Below are 17,584 nucleotides of genomic sequence, written 5' to 3'. Positions count from 1 at the left end.
TCACGGTTCTGATTAGAGACACTTTATCGATCGAACGCTCGAAATCTTTATGGGAATTACTTTAATCATAAATAATTCATCGTTATCTTAGCGAACGTATAATGTATATTTCTCGGCCTATTTTTCTAGTTGTAATAATCACGAACGAAGAAAGTTCAATCGAAATCTATGGAATCGACGTTTCCTCATTATTATTCTCTTTTCTTCTTAGCGCGTATTTGTATCTTAGCTGAAATTTCTCAAAGATGCTCTTTCTCGTGTACAATTAATAGAAACGATTCGTGATCGGTGGAAAGGGCGGATGGGGGAGGGAGGTCCAAGGGAAAAAAACATGCATATCCTATGAAAAGAAAATGAAAAAATAAAAATCCGAAAACGAAAGTATAGCCTTAGGGAGATACATACATACATATATACAAACATACATACATACATACATACATACATAAATATATGCATACATTGGATACATCCGTACATACATGCATACATAAATTACATACGTACGTATGTATATATAGAAATACACACAATTATATACAAGCTTGTTGGATGAAAGAAACTATATCGAAAGTTCGTAAATGATAACAGAGAGAGAGAGAGAGTAACGAGATAAAACGATCAAATAATAATAATAATAATAATAATAATAATAATAATAATAATAATAATAATAATAATAATAATAATAATAATAATAATAATCATTGGTGTATGTATTACAATTGCGTAACATTAATAATGATCGACAAGAAAAAGAAAAAAAAAGAAAAAACAAAAACAAAGAAAGAAAACAAGAACTATATTGTATCTATATACATATTATACATTATATGGTGCTAGTTGTGACATAAACAAAAAAAGCAGTGCTTTAAGAGAAGTTTCCTTCCGCGATTGTCGTCATACATTGTAACTGTGATATCTATAATGCCAATTTGTATATAGCTATGCAGTTCTTACGACAAAAGCTCGACGAAAATAGCTGGCATATTATAGTCAATTTTCTTTTTTTCTTTTTTTTTATTTTGTTGTTGTTATTGTTTGTTGTTGTTGTTGTTATCGTTGTTTTTTTTTCTCTTCTTTTCGTTCGACGAATGATTTTCATTAAACTCAGTATGTATCTTAATTTTATTCGTGTGTGTGCATCATGACGTGGGCAAGAGAAAAAAATCTGACGTTTGGTACAAAAAAACGTTTATGTACAATACATTGTCGTACGTGGATTGTCAATTGCGTACTATTATATGAATTATACTATTCGTTTATAGAATTAATATTGTAAAGATCTTGTGCACTTCTAGTTCGAATAGTGTTCTTTTCTTTTTATACATACATGCATGTATACACACAAAACTTACATACACACTCTCGTTATTTCGTCTATCGTATAATATGCGCAAAAGAGTATTATTGTGCACTTAAGGTCATTTTCAATCCCATGCTAACGAAGGCTCTCTCTCTCTCTTTCTCTCTCTCTCTCTCTCTCTCTCTCTTTCTCTCTCTCTCTCTCTTGAAGAAAAAGAAGAAGAAGAAATAGAAAAAGAAAAAGAAAGAGAGCCGAATTAACGGGGACGTAATAACGATGTTTCCATAGAAATGATGCGTATTTTTCGCGATAATAGGATATTAAATTCTTCCCCTCTCCCTCCTCCCGATTTATAGCCAAAAATCAATGTTTGTTATCAGCTATATCTGTAGAATTTTGTAAATAGAACTTCCGAATATGTGACTATAAAAAATCACGAACGAATGTTTTATCGAACGAAGCCGACTCTTGCAACGAAAAATCTTATACTCTGTTCGCACATTTCATGGGATCGTTTGTTATTTTTGACAAGGAATCTATGATTGAAAAGAATCAAAATCTATCAATGATGTAATTAATGCGAACGTAATCGCTTATATTATTATTATTATTATCGATATCTAATGCCTTTTTAAGATCGATTTGTTCACATTAATAATATGTGAAAGTGCTCATTATATTCGTTATTCGCGCCTTCGATCGATCGGATAAACGAACAAAGTATGTCAAAGTGTGAGCCTATCTTTTAGATATTTCCTAGTATAACGATGTTAACTATCTAGATGAACGAAATTAACACGCATATTGTTTCTCTGACACTGATAATTAATTTAAGTAAGTTCTCGATTTTCATGTGCGTGTTGTTCTCATTTGTGATGCTCTTATGACTGGAAGATAATGTGTTTTAAGCTGTGGTAGTAAAAAAACAAAAAAAAAACAAAAAAAAAGAAGAAGAAAAATTATATGTAAAAATTTAGCGTATAAGCGATAGAAAATTTTTATTATGAACATTCGTTCTAAGGCTGAAAAAAGCTATCTGCATGATACATAGATTATATTCTATCGTATTTTTCATGAAGTGAGTATTTTGAGTATATTATCGAATGGTGTCATTCGAATGGATGTTTTTTTTTTATTAATCATATAAGTATTTATAAATTTCTTATATCTTTATATACCATTGAAAGCTTATTCATTGTTTACAAGAATTCTAAATAATCTACATACATGGCTCATCTTTTTATAATATTCATATTTGACATTACATGTATTTACATATATACATATATGTATTTTGTACTTTTTATTACTTTTTTTTGGATTATATTACTTAACACGTTCGTTTTCATTCATCACATTCTCATTAACGGACCAGAGTTCACATTTCACAATAAAAAAATAATATTTACGATGCAAATTCAATAAATATAACAGTTTACAACTGAAATCTAATATATTTGAGATGTTTAGAATGTTTAGCTGGCTTCTTGAATATATTTATTATGTTTGTACGTAAATTATTTCAAAATATATTTATATTAAGTCGAATAAAATGATCCATAGAAAGTATAATAACATGATTTGTACGAATTTTTCAACGGAATAACAAACGAACGTGTTAAATTGAAAATCAATTGATAACATAAACGAGCAGAAAATAAACTATCTCGTGGATATGGGATGAATGTTTTTTCTGGATAGCTTCGGCCTTAGACGATAAACGAATTTACTGCTTTTTGTGGGAGATACTGTATGTAAAAGCCGAACTAATTAAACGTATTCAGAAATGTTTTAACATGTTTAACAAAGAAAATGTATAAATAATTGTAGACCTTCGTAAAACACGAAATCGTCGTCGAATCGTCCTAAACAGAGTAAACGTATGAGCGTACGTACAAAAAAAAAAAAAAAAAAAAAAAAAAAGAAAAAAAAAAGGAAAAGATAGAGTTTGTGGCTAGATCATTTAATGATGACAATTTGCTATATCTCACGTTAATCGGAAATTTTCTTTTCCTTTTCCGACGAATACGGCAGCTTATATTTATAAAGAAAATGTGCGCAGGTATACTTACCTTATCACCTCGTTTGATACGCTGCATCGTTAAGAATAGATGGTACATATCTGTATAGGTATGTGTTTGACAATCCTATTTAAAAGAAAAAAAAAGTGCATGTGATATTGTAAATTATTGGATAGCTAGATACGTACATACATATGTACTTATTACGCGCTGATGAATATAAACACAGATGAATAAAATATTTAAAAGCGCTCGTTCTCTAATATTCGCAAGAGAACATAGTCTTTCATCATTCGAAATAAAAAAAAGGAAAAAAACAGAAAAAAGAGAGAAACAAAAAAGAGAGAGATAGATAGAAAGAGAGACAGAGAGAGAGAGAGAGAGAGAGAGAGTGAGAGAGAGAGAGAGAAGGAAAAAAATACACGAAATTCTTACTAATCTTACATATGAAATTTACGAAAGTTTTATGCCAACCGCAAGTGTATCGTTCTCGGAAGAATAGAAGTTTAATAAGGAAAAAAAAAAAAAAAACTGCAATAATAAAAGGAATGCCGCGTAATATACTAACGCTCAAAGTACAGGTCATTCCAGATTCTATATATAGGCTGAATTAATTACTCGTATTAACTATTAAAATATTGTAAAAAAAACGGATGCGTTTAAAAAGAAAGTCATCGATTAGATAACGAATAAGTATTTTCATTCAAAGATTAAGTTTGATTTTACGAAGTCAACATTTTCTCGCGATTTTTGAGCTGAGAATAGAGATATCGTAGTAACGATGAAACATTAATTTGTAGAAACGCGATTAGTTAAAATGAGAAATAAATTCATTTTATATACGTAACATCGAATGATAACAGCTATTTATATCCTTCGTCAAGATTCGAATTATGCAAAGGAGAAAGAGAAAGGGAAAAGAGGAAGATAAAAGAAATATGAAAAAAAATAGAAAGAAGATCCTAACGTGCAGTATCTCTCTTACTTAAACTTATTGCTAGGAGAAAAAGAAAAAAAAAAAATGAAAAAAAAAGAACAAAAAATAAAAGAAATATTAATTGACGATATATAAAAGTAGGAAGGCTAGGCAGGACCGAATTAAAAATGGCAACAATATATACGATAGACCATCGATTATCCGAATCCAAATGTTAATTCTAGATTCTAAATCTTGAGCTGTGTGGATGAAAAAACAATGTCGTGTTGGAATATGAACGAATTAAGATATGTAAATTGCACGAAAATAATTTTTCTTTTTATATATTCAAATCGTATTAAAAGATTGAAGTATCGCCGAACGACACGGGTGATCGAGAATCTATTGTACCTATATAATTCAGTGATAAAATAACGCACATTCACAAAAGACACATATACAACGTATACGTTGAAAGTAATTGTCGTATGTGATGTGATGATTATATATTCACTGGATATAATAAATAATATTTGGATTCTTATTGTTAGACTTGTGTACTCTATGTTCCTTATACTTGAAACTTAATGCAAAATGGATTTTTTTCTCTGGCAAGGTGCGCTTGAAAATTCGTACCAGGTACAAGTCTTGAATATGTATATTATATAAAAATTGTACATTTTCTTGCGCCATACTTGCACTTAGGAATAAGAAATCGTGGTTCTAACACATGTCTTTCGTAAATGTACTTTAATGGATTGTATGCGTCGTAAAAGAAAAAAGAAAGAAAAAGAAAAAAAAAAACAAAAGCAAAAACAAAAAGAAAAAAAAAAGAGAAGATAGGGTCTATAGAAAAAAGCGAACTATATCTGCGAGTCCCACATTTTGTTACAAGTTACACCCTAAATAGATATTTTAGAATACTGGACCGTGTGCATCCAATGAATTAACCGGCTTATGCAAAGTGCATTTTTGTTGCGATCATTTTTGTTTTCCTCTATAATTATATAAATCGACTAGGATTCATTTAATTTTATAATAATAAACCCTAGCATTGTTATACACGTGATAATACAGTCTGATTGATATCAATTATAATATATAACTAACTTTCATACCAGCTGTTTAATAAAGATGATGTTATTCAAGTCTCTATAGTCGTTCAAGAAAAACATAACATTTTTTCGAGACATGTAACTTTTGAGCATTGTACTTTTTAGGAATGATAGATAATAACAGAGATGATCGCAAAATCTTCTTCACTAGTCTCGTATTCGAAATTTGATGAGAGGCTCCTTTCGTAGAATGCTTCTCTCAATGTTGCAATTATGCAACATTGCAAGAGAGATATGAAAGAAACTGACCAATATTTGATGCGCAAGCTTCCTACTGTGCATATACATATTAAATACATGTTGCCAGGTTAAGAATTTCGCTCTAGTGTTGATAAATATATGTTATATTCGGATATATTAGTAATTTCACTATCAATGTTTTACATCGAATGTGCAAACAAATTATGTGTATGTGTATATATATATATATGCATATGTATATATATGTATAGATACATACACATGGAAAGGATATGATAATTTCTGCGTATGTATATGAAACGTATAATGGAAACTGTACGCATGTGTAATGCAATCAGTTTTACAAGGTGCACGTAATCACGAAATGCGTATGTTTACGAAGACGTAATATTATTGCGTAAACGCTATTGCAAATATAAATATTGAGTTTATGTAAGGTTTTGTATTGTTAAATGATTTTCAATAGCTGATGTAACTTAGTAATATATGCTGTCATTAAAATTTTCCAATATTTGGAGTCTTTTATTTTCTAATGACATTCTCAAGATAAATACAACGTAAAATAATATGACGAATTACTATGAATCATAACTTATACAAAGAGTTTTTTTTTTTTTTTTCATGAATTACTTACCAGATTTTTTAGGAGAAGTAGAGAACTCGAGAAGAAATTAGAAGACGATATTTTTGTAGGAATCAAACAATTCGAAATGAAATTCACAAACAAATCTATTGCTAAATAATTATATTAATAGATGAACTTAAATATATATATTTAATCGATGAAATTTAATTTGGATGCAACATCGATCGGCACGCAATTAACTTCAATGAACACTTTACACTGTACCTTACATAGAAAATTTTCTATATTATTATCTAACATATTCTGAAAGCTCTACCAATAACAACATTAGCTTCCTTTAAGAACCAATAATATTAGAAGATATAGAATACAACGGAAGATAACTTTATATGTATCTTATCTAATGGCTGACGAAGTACATACATATATTTTCTTATTGGAACAATATAAGATAAAAGAGACTATTGTAAAGATAAAAGTAACGATAATAAGTAGTATTATTGACTATTAAGAAATAATCAATGTCGACACAAGAGATGTTCAGTATAAATAAAATAACAAGAAACGTTAACAACTTAGAAATTGTCTACTTGTTGTTCGTGTACAGATAACTACTTATCAAAACGTACGAACTGATATATATTTGTTGAATTTCATATATATATATATATATATATATATATATATATATATATATATACCTATCTATATGAAAAGTACGACCGAGTGTACATTACGAAGAAAAAATTCATTATTGATCGACACGTATCGTTGATCGTGAATACAAATTTCAAGCATGTGCCTGAGCATGTATCGGATAGGGTAAATCAAAATGTGTTGGCGTTTCTTGATGACTTCTTTCATGCCAACCTTCAGCTACAGGTGCATGATATAAGCCATAATTTACACCGTTGGTTGCTATCTTCTTGAGTCCTTGTATACTGGACAACAACAAAGCCATCTTAGCAAGAATTAAAGCTTTACCACCAAGAACGGCAAGAAATTGAAAACCCATTGGAACAAGTATCGAGCCCATCAACAATAAACCCATCATCATAAGAGGCATTACATTGTGACGTCGTCGATGGCGGCGCCTCCGTCCTGATAATAAAATAAAAGAAGAAAAGAAATATATCAGCAAATAGATAAACGGGAAGATAATCAAATTAAGAAGCTTTTCTAAATTTTTCTTAGAAGATAATATCATTTATTACCTTGAACGGTATTATTACTATCAGACCTATCTGTTTCAGTCTCATTTATGGGCGAAGATATACTGTTAACTATGTGGTCAACATCGATCTTTAAAACGTGCGTGCGTAGAACTCCAGCCAATCGATTTAGAACTATTCCTGTCCAATTTGAAGTATCCTCTGTCTCATTATATATATTTTCCTTTCTGAAAGAGAGAATATGAATTTAACAAAAGATAATAACATTTGTGTCTTCGTTAAAACATTATTTTCGATCAAACGTTCTATGTTTCATGTTCAGTTTCGAAAATTAAGATCGTACTTAGCCATTTCATCTGCTAACGACGTGGAATTATCATGAAATCGTATTAAATCGATTCCATCGATAACCGGTATGATATCGTCGACGAGAAGGGAATCCAAAAAGTTGAGAGCTCGTTGTTGTATACATTGACGAAAGATATCAAGAAAATCATCTTGACTGAGATTATTCCAAGGTATCGAAGGACAATTCTTCAAGGCAGAACGTAAACCGAAATACCACTCTGTTTTTTCATCACAATTGCTTCTTTCGACCACGACGAATAGAAGTAAAATTACTATCAACGGATGTGGATGCATCTGCACTTATCAAGTTCATTTACTTAATGGAATATATAGATCCTCTAAATCAAGTATTTCTAAAATATTTTGAAATCGTAGTCGAGGAGCAAATATTTTGAAAAGTAATCGAGGAGCAAGTATATTTTTATCAATTTGATTCTTTCATAATCGATGATCATATTATCGCAAAAATTTTATCCTTTTCGATATATTTGTAATATCATAAAAAGTATAAACTTTTGATAAAAATAGCGACCTCGAATGAGAAAAATAATCTGTATTAAAATATTATGAATATACAATGCATATATATGTAGTACAAATAAAAAGGTAAGAACATTTCTTTATTTTTTTGAACGAATAAATTTATGAAGTTGGAATTTTAATGACTACAAAAATTTGAAGGAAATCAATGATCTTGATTTTTCCCATTCACTGTTGGATCTTACCTCAAAAAGATAGAATGAAAATTTACGTAGACCTGTCTTTTCACAATCACACCGTATTACGCACTGCGAATAAGTGAATGTTTTGTGCAATTTTATACGTGTAGGAAATGGGGCAAGATATCGTATCTATAATCATTGAGATTCATCGAAGGGCATCAAGGTAGCGGTCAAAAGGCGGGCATTCTGCTCGACCAACCTTAGTCTACAATCATGCAAGAAAAAATTAAAGCGAACAAACGTAGACGACAGTTTCGCATATGAAGGAATTCTTATGATAACTTAAATAGCCATTTAGAAATGGAATCTAATTTTAATAAATTTATAATGTGGGCAAAGAGCACAAAACACAAGATCTTTTTGGAAGAACAAAACATACTAACTATTTATTTAAATTACTTTCGGTTTGTACATAGTCCGGTGTCTCTACGCACTGAATTTATTTCAATCTTTCTAAGAATCTAATATAATTTAAACTTTATATCTCCATATCTCACTCATGTAACTTCTATCTACTAATCTAATTATACATTTTCGGATTAGTTAAGCACTAGCGCTATAATTACAGTCCCAAGAATAAGCATACAGTACGTACAGTAACTATGATTAGCAACTAATACTTGATATGAGATTCTTTTTGACAAAATTTCTTCATCCGTATAGATCTATACTCCGACCAAGAAAAATTGCATTTACATACATATATCAATTCTTTTATTATTTTTTTTTTTGTATATTGTTTTTCCAAGGCCCGACGTAGACGGAGTTAGTTAAAAAAAAAAAAAAAGCACCTGAATTACAGTAATCGTAAAGAGCAAGAGACAATTCCGACGATCGTCATGTTGCACGAATGAGCTTAATGACAAACGCTTCTCTCAACACCGATGGTCCTTTGGAAAATAACCGAATACTCATTATAGATATACATGTATTTACGAGGCCATAGGAACATAAAACTTTTGCAAAGAGTCTTTTCGCAAGCCATATTTTTCTTTTATATTGCACTGGCTATAGTATCTCGATGTACCTGAGCTATAACCCCAACGTGAGAACTGTCCGCGCTCGATCTCGGACTGATGTTACACTCGATCATAGAGCCATTATGTTTTTGTATCACTATAGATCGAAATTCACCACATTCACTAGTAGAAGGTTGATTTCCTCGGGAGCGCACACCCTTCGTTAGGATCCTTTTAAACGCTTCTCTGAATTCTGTATTGAAGATACTGTAGATGATCGGGTTGAAGGCCGAGTTGCTATAGCCAAGCCATGTGAGTACCTGATGTAAAATTTTTATTTAAAATCATGCGAACTGCGAGCCAGAAAGAAGAAAAAGAAGGACAGAAGAAGAACAGACATATACACATATGCAAAAAAAAGATCATGCAGTCTTCGAATAAAATTCAAATATTCGTTTCCAGATCAAAATCGTTCGAAATGTTTTCTTATCTACGATTTGACGTGTATTTTTTTCTTTTTCGTTTTCTTTTTTTTTTTTTTTTTTTTTGATTTGTCATTAACGTCTGAAAAGACGGTCATACTTGGAATGCTTGCACTGATATGCAGGTTTTACAGTAGGCTGCAACAATGTTAACGCAGAAGAATGGAACCCAGCATATAAGAAAGACGCCCATGATGACGCCTACGGTGATTGCTGCTTTATGATCGGACACATGATACGGACTGGTCGGCTTTGACTTCATTTGCGGTTTTGGTGGCTTGTAACGACTCTTTGTACGGAAGCTCTTTCCTACAGATACTTCCGGTATCTTCGTGACGGCGCGAATACTTTTGACATGTTTCTGCGCGTAGCAATAGAGTCTAATAACGAAAAAGGGAATTAGCAATTATTGATACTATATAAGAGAGTAGCAGTTTAACGATATACAGTATCATCGCTATTGAACCAGTTAGCGGACGTTCTACTTTGCTACTTTAACTATAAAGACTTTTATCACGCTTTCTTAGCGCTGAAAGTATATGCATAGGTTTAATCATTCATCGATGCTCACCTGCAATAGATTCCGAGCATTACCATGCAAGGAACGTAAAAAGAGATACAAGAGGATACCACTGCGTAGGTAGGGGTGAGGTCCAGGGCGCAAGTCGGATGTTCCTGAGAAAAAAAATGAAAAAGATTGTAAACTATTGTTTCTATAACGAGTGTACCAATAAATACAATCAATGATAATTCAATGATCGCTGTTATCACGACAGAAAATATCAGATAAATGTTCGTTAGTTCCAATATTATCAGTTAATCGGACACATTTGATTGTACAGCATATTATAAAGCATTTTTTGTGCGTTCAAAGCGTATACCAAGGCAAAGGGCATGCCTTAAGGCCATTTCTTACGTAAAGCTATGCCAGCTGGATTTACATACATTTTTTAAGTGTATAACCATAATTGACATTGTTATTTTTTATTTCTCCTTTCTTTTTACAATCAATGCAATTCGTTGTTTCAATTCGTTCTCTCGTTACGTACGTATACCACTCTCGTTTGATTATCAAGTATGCGCATTAGATAGTATATATACCTGAGAGAATCACTCGATCTGCGGCGCTCGGAAACATATTTTTGCGCATGCGCGCTCTTATAGGCGTGAATATACAATATTGCATATTATTTGCGTTGCACATAACTAAATTCAATGCGATAACTGAGGCTGCGCTTCATAATTAACAGAGAGAGAGAGAGAGAGAGAGAGAGAGTACTGACATTATGTTTATAACTTACTCGGACGCCCGAATTCGAAAGAAGGCTGAATGAGATTCTTGTAGTGTTGATCAATGATTTGTAAGTATGCCTACTCCTATTGTTCTACCACGCGATCTCTATAGAGATCCTTACATATCCGTTCCAGATGCTTAACCCGTATCCTTCTGTCATGAGTATTGTATATTTTCAGAGATAATCGATGTCCCAATAGTCAAAATTAATTTTGGTCGCATGTCAAATCTTGCACTATCGTTACCTCTTTCCCATCATTATAAACCAGGAACTGATCTGCTCTATGAAGACCCAGGCTGATCGGCACGAAAGAAATGAGACCTGCTAATAGCCACACAACAGCGATCCCGGCAGTTGCAATTCTTCTTGTTACCCAGCGGCCGTATCTGATAACGACATTATTATCATACGTACAATGTATTAGAATTTATATTTGAAGTGAAAAAAGAAAAAGAAAAAATATCATTTTTATAAAGTCGATTTACCTAAGCGGATCCTTGATGTGGATGTAGCGATCAAGAGATATGGCGCATAAATTCAATATAGAGGCAGTGCTACACATAACGTCGAAAGCTATCCAAGTATCGCAGAATTGCGTGCCGAAGACCCAGTATCCAAGGAGGTCATTTACGCCGGCAAATGTCATCACCAAGCAACCGACGAAGAGGTCAGCAATCGCGAGGGATGCTAGAAATAGGTTTCCTATTCTTCGCAACCCCCGGTCAGTGTAAATCGCTACACAAACTAGGACATTGCCAGCGACTGATAAAAATACAAGTATCAGGAGCAGGAATCCTGAAAAATTCAAATAAAAATCGATGAATGAATATTTCTCAAGTTTCTTATATACTTTCGTTTAATAATATTCAACCGTATGCTGTTTCTCCGTTAGTAACTATTAGATACGTATCTGGAAAATTAATAGAAATTCGATGAATTTCTAAATAACGATATATTGTGAAAAGTGTTCGTGTTTTATATAAACATCTTCTTTTAGCCTGTTTAATAATAGGTCTGAATATACCTATCTTTCTTGCTCTTACTTACTACGATGCGCAATAGAGAGATCGAAATAGAACATCACATACACATAAAATATAACGAGGTGGTTTGCCTAATCGTAGTACAGAGTTGTAGAATCAGAATTTGTTTTGCGTACGCGTGTATATGCAGCACCTATTGTCGTGCAAAAATAATCCTTTCTTCGTTCTGACAGCTCTGATAAGAATTAAAAGTAGGGCAAAACTGGATTGTTTATCGGAAAAGGATTAGTCTGAATTGAAAACGTTTTGTATGGTACAGGTATATATAGGAGTAAATATGGGAGAACGATAGGTAGGATTGAAAATGATGAATACGGAAGGGAGTTTTGCTGGTTGATAAATTATTGCGCAAAGTATATACGGTATCTCTCATCTATGTCAAATTAATTTTAGTCAAATATGAAATTTGGCGAACCAACTAGAAGCACCGACAGCAACGTGAAAGCCTCTTCAGGTAGATCTTCATCACCGATCGTCAAATTGTCCTGTAAAAAAAGAGGAAAAATAAATATTAACAAAATTATAGTTACATTAGATGATATAATCAAATTTGATTTAGGTATGACGAGACAGTGTATAATAAACTTCTAATCGAAATGATTTCTTTTAGTTATTGTATACGAAAGCTCAAATATGTATATTTAGGATCGGTTTAATTCAACGATATCGATTGAAAGTTCACAGTGGCGGCCATTCCGTTTGACACCAGCAACGAAAGTAACTCGTATAATTTCTATAGTTATTATTTCATAACAATGGGGAATGACATTTTGTTTTTTCGATGTCTGTCAGCAGTAAAAAGATTTTTTTATTGTGATAACATTTTATAATCTCCAAAGCATAAATATCTTTGCATCTAAAACAGCAACAGAAGATAATGACAAGAAAAAATAAAGTTTGTAGTATCGAGAAAAAATGAATCAAAATTACGTGAGAAGTTTCGAAAGGCAATTTATTATTTTGCAAATAAATATCGCCGAGAGTCTCTCGTTTCAGGACCCTTGCGAAATGAAAAATAATTTGCGTGATTATAGGTCATTGTAATGTATGTTGAAAAATAAAAATTGTAATTAGGAAATACAGAAGTCAGTAACTTTCGTATTATCTTAAAGCAATTGGTATTAAATAATGGAAGCATAGGAAAATAATGATACGAGATTAACGATATTGACGAAATCTTGATGAAATTTTTATGATACTTCTCAGAAAAAGTATCAAATTCCAGTACCAATGCACAAATTGCTTTAACATATATGGAACGATTACCGAATTCCTCAAAATTCAGGTTCATACGTTGACACTCCAACAAACATTAGTTGACGCGAACGTACGGTCCAGTAGTTTTCATTTGTATTAGATGAACGAATTAACCAGATTCGTTCATCCATAAGATCGAACAGAGAAAATCCTGGATGAATCCGTCTTCGGAAATACATCATCGGTAGATAATACAAATCGAAGATGGTAATCCTCGTTCCGCAAGCACTGAACTCACGTGTTATCATGACATTTTCCATGAGAATACGATGAATGCTGAAGGTTGATAACCTGCAATTATTTTTTTTCAATAAAAATAATCCGTATACTTGTCTAGGTATCTTCCAACGATTTTTTCCAAAATATTTTCATTCTCGATATCACTCGCTAACAGTTAAAGGTATCGCAGTTCAAGATACTTCGTAATTCAATCATTTCATCGGAAATTATTAGCAAACTCGATCAGATCGATGTAATCTTTTTTTTTTTTTTTCTAATAATTGATATAAACGAAAATTGTCGTATACTCGCGTTAAGGTTACAAGCTAATAATAACAAAATATAATTATAGTCTAAACATAAAAAAGTATAATTTGAAAGATGAAAAATTCAGTGAACCAATGGACGAATGGTAACCGCATACGGGACCTCATGCTGTAGCCATTTGTCTCATAAAATCATTATCATTGAATCCATCATATTTGAAATTATATATTTTTATATTATTACAAAAAAAAAAAGAAAAAAAATATATAAAACGTAACAATTCCGAGCAAAACTCTAAGAAACATTCTTCGAGTTCAGATATATGTACGTAGTATATGGATATTAAACATCGTTCTGTTCGATTTTTTGAAGTATTTTTGTAAAAACCGGAAATCAATTAACGTTCAATTAAAAGCGATTGGTTTGTATATGTATGTATGCATGTACACATCAACGGTAAGGAGATTTCACAATAATGAGATAGCCTGATCGATCGGCAGCTATCTTGGACAAGTGGTCAGCGGGCTCGAGTTGGTCTCCGGCTCGTTACCCCCTCTTTTCTCGCTGTTCCCTTTCATACTCGAACTCAATACGTCCACCGTTGTTCCACTCGAGGGTAAGTGGGATACGAGTATGGAGGGAGAAACTGATCACTTGAGGCCTGAAGCCTTGTCGTTAAGTTGCAAACGAAATTCGAAGCTTAACTTAATTCAATGATCGACGATAAAAAAAAATCGGTGGATCGGTTAGTGAGATCTGCCTCTGAAATTTTATAATATATCCAATAGATTAAATCTCTTACTTGAATTGGCAAAAATCGATGTAAGTAACTTATTTGAACGTATTCATTCATCATGAAAATGATATTATTGGGGAAAATGACTATTTATCCCCAATGAAATAATCTGATCAATCGAATGATCATCAATTTTCTAACATTTTTTTCATTAAATAATAAATATATTGTATTATTCGAACATCCATTTAATCGAAGTGACCTACTAAAATTCTACTCTAATTATAACCGGTCACTGGTTGTTACTCCATTGAGAGAAAATGCTACTCCATGTTTCTAACGTGCTGAATCGGTTTAATCTATCGAAAAGAATGATTTAGAATAAGGAAATGAACGTAACGACACATTATATCTATTTCCACCAAACGGAAAAAATTGCACTATGTGTGAGCCTCTTAAAGGGAAAGGTCCGTACACAACGAATGCGATAGAATAAATATGATCATAGGTATGAAATGGAATAAATTCGAGATAAAGAGGGAAACAGACGTATACACGATACGTTTAATATTCCTAATATTTTATATAACTCCTTTATATGCGACAACGATACGAGATTGCAAGAACAGATCTGTTGTACTACTTTCGGTGTGCAGAGGCCTTTAACCTTGCTATTGATTTTAAACAGCTCCAAGCGTACTCCTTGCAGGCAAAGGAAGATAAAATTACAATCGGCAAAAATTGAGATCCCTCCAAAATATAAGCAAAACACAATATATGTTATCGATGAGCTCGTTATAATCAAAACATTCAAGAATCTATTGGAATATTTTATATTCTTGAATGACTTGATCCTATCACAGCCATTCTAGCTAAAACTAAATAACATTTTGACGCTTATTTACGCTATATAACATCGTAATATCTAATTAACGATCTAAACCTTCAGTTTGCCACTTCGAAACGTTCTGATTATTTCAACACTAATGCCACCAGAAACGTGTGTAAAAAGAAGCTTCAAATTGGTGAAAATATTAATGCGAACTCAAGTACATGTAATCAACAGGCTGACGCAACAAGCTTACTCTCAACTGTTGCAGAGTTCGAAGCGTGTAACTTATATATGTATATATTTATATAAAGAGTATCTATCCTACGCATACTTGGGAATAAAAATTAGATATCCTTCAAGGTTCTTCTACGAATTAAGATAGACGCTTTAAAAGCATAATGGGTCTTCTGCATCAATAACACAAGTCATTATTGCGCAAAATATATACACATATGTAAATTCTTATGAAATAGAAAAATAACTATCGATTGTTACTAGACATTATTAATTTGAGATACGCAAATATATATTGAAGAACAAAAAATTTTCTTAAAAAATGTAAATTGTCGCTACCTGTATCGTGGAGCCATGCTGCTACGTACGGGTACAGTATAACGGGGCAATCGATGGTTGGGCCACCATTAACCGGTTTTTCTTGCTGACAGAAAAATTTTGTTTTTCGCCAGAAAACATAGTCGTGAAGCAACCTCATATTTAATTCTCTTCTCTTCCACTGTAAGAATTTACTTGGCTTCGGTTGTACTGGTGTGTTCAGGGTAGATCGTCGGCAAAGATATTGCAAAAATACGCGAATCTGTGAAAAAGTAACACTAATGCCAAAGTAAATTTTTTCATTCCTCGATACAAAGCATATTGCGTTAATAAAATGCTGACTTAATTAGAAAAATCTCTTCCTTCGTTTGCTCTTTTTTTAATTTTTTTTCTTCATATTTCTCGCGTACATACGTATGTACATGCCGAACGATTTCTTTACTTCTCCATTCCCTGGCTCCTAACTCCTCGTCTATTATTTTTTTCCCATATATAGCAAGTATTAAATATATTAAAGGGACAGGGTAACGTGCGATTCTTTCATGCATGTGTGTATATATATATATATATATATATATATATACATATACATATATATACATATATATATATATATATATATATATTTCGTAAAAATAATAAACTTAAAGCGAAAATAAAGATATATTAACACTCATGCACTGCGAACACAACGTTCTTAAGTATATTCACGAGTCTCGTTGATGTTGTCGAATGGATTCTGGATATTTCGTTGCACGTTCACCTGGAGCAAAATCATGACCTGCATCGAGAAGCGCACCCCGCCGCGCACTGACTGATCCGCACCCCCTATGCTTTTACGTCCCTCTTACGTCTCCGAACGAATCTGATCCTCTTACCACCCGCCATCATCGCTACCACCACCTTTCTTCTCTCTCACTCTTTCTCTCTCCTTCTCTATCTCTATCTAACTATCTATCTATCTCTCAGTACCTCTCCCTTCCTCTACGAAAGGATCTTGGAAAGACATGCGTAGCAGGCTTTGCCGACATACGTCAACGATCGGTACAAATACTCTTGGATATTGAATATTTCACTGGAAACGTTTTATTCTTTAATAATAATCGATGTATATACAAAGATTAAATATGATTAAAGTTTGAAACTTCAACTTCGTAAAAATGTATTTACTGACATGGTTAAGGTTAAAAATATGACGTTACAAAAATGTACGTACAATACAAATAAAATGCACAAATTTATAGATGTGTCTTATAGTTCAGTCGTATTTTATATACTTTTCGCGCTAAGGTTTATATAAGAATTTTTTGTAATTGTTACCCGGTAACACGAAATTTAATCGTACAATTGTTTCGACGCGTTACTTCTGATTTAAATCATGGCGCTTTTTGTAAATATGGCGCTGATAAGGAAATTAATGAGAGACGTATTTTATAGGATTATAATGTTTTATAAATAACTTTTATTTTATTGAAATTATGTAATCTTCCATATGAATCTTTTTATTATTCTTGATTTCATTTATTTTTTATATAAAGATTTCAATATTTCAATC

The 17,584-nt window shown here is 32.2% G+C and overlaps 2 protein-coding genes across 8 annotated transcripts; both read right to left on the bottom strand.

Annotated features, from left to right (window-relative positions):
- Window positions 1-6,270: 6,270 nt before the first annotated feature.
- On the bottom strand, window positions 6,271-8,603 carry LOC122631215. Of its 2 annotated transcripts, XM_043816622.1 has the most exons (4): window positions 8,391-8,603; window positions 7,661-7,959; window positions 7,360-7,544; window positions 6,271-7,246 (listed from the first exon to the last, which is right to left on the bottom strand). In XM_043816622.1, the coding sequence occupies exons 2-4, from the start codon at window positions 7,957-7,959 to the stop codon at window positions 6,936-6,938; spliced, it is 795 nt and encodes a 264-aa protein (XP_043672557.1). In that variant the 5' UTR covers window positions 8,391-8,603; the 3' UTR covers window positions 6,271-6,935. The 2 variants fall into 2 exon arrangements, with proteins under 2 accessions (XP_043672557.1, XP_043672556.1); XM_043816621.1 differs by lacking the exon at window positions 8,391-8,603 and having other exon boundaries at window positions 7,661-8,029.
- A 141-nt stretch (window positions 8,604-8,744) lies between these two features.
- LOC122631213 (dopamine receptor 1) lies at window positions 8,745-16,896 on the bottom strand. Of its 6 annotated transcripts, XM_043816617.1 has the most exons (7): window positions 13,433-16,889; window positions 12,582-12,651; window positions 11,609-11,918; window positions 11,368-11,509; window positions 10,400-10,503; window positions 9,929-10,208; window positions 8,745-9,666 (listed from the first exon to the last, which is right to left on the bottom strand). In XM_043816617.1, exons 3-7 carry the CDS (start codon window positions 11,767-11,769, stop codon window positions 9,382-9,384), a joined length of 972 nt encoding a protein of 323 aa, XP_043672552.1. In that variant the 5' UTR covers window positions 11,770-11,918; window positions 12,582-12,651; window positions 13,433-16,889; the 3' UTR covers window positions 8,745-9,381. The 6 variants fall into 6 exon arrangements, with proteins under 6 accessions (XP_043672552.1, XP_043672548.1, XP_043672550.1 ...); XM_043816613.1 differs by having other exon boundaries at window positions 11,609-16,291; window positions 16,741-16,896; XM_043816615.1 differs by having other exon boundaries at window positions 11,609-12,651.
- Between the last annotated feature and the right edge of the window lie 688 nt (window positions 16,897-17,584).

The sequence above is a fragment of the Vespula pensylvanica genome, chromosome 8 (genome assembly GCF_014466175.1).
Source record: "Vespula pensylvanica isolate Volc-1 chromosome 8, ASM1446617v1, whole genome shotgun sequence".
In the NCBI taxonomy this organism is placed as follows: Eukaryota; Metazoa; Arthropoda; class Insecta; order Hymenoptera; family Vespidae; genus Vespula; species Vespula pensylvanica.
This window is presented reverse-complemented; position numbering and strand designations above follow the sequence as displayed.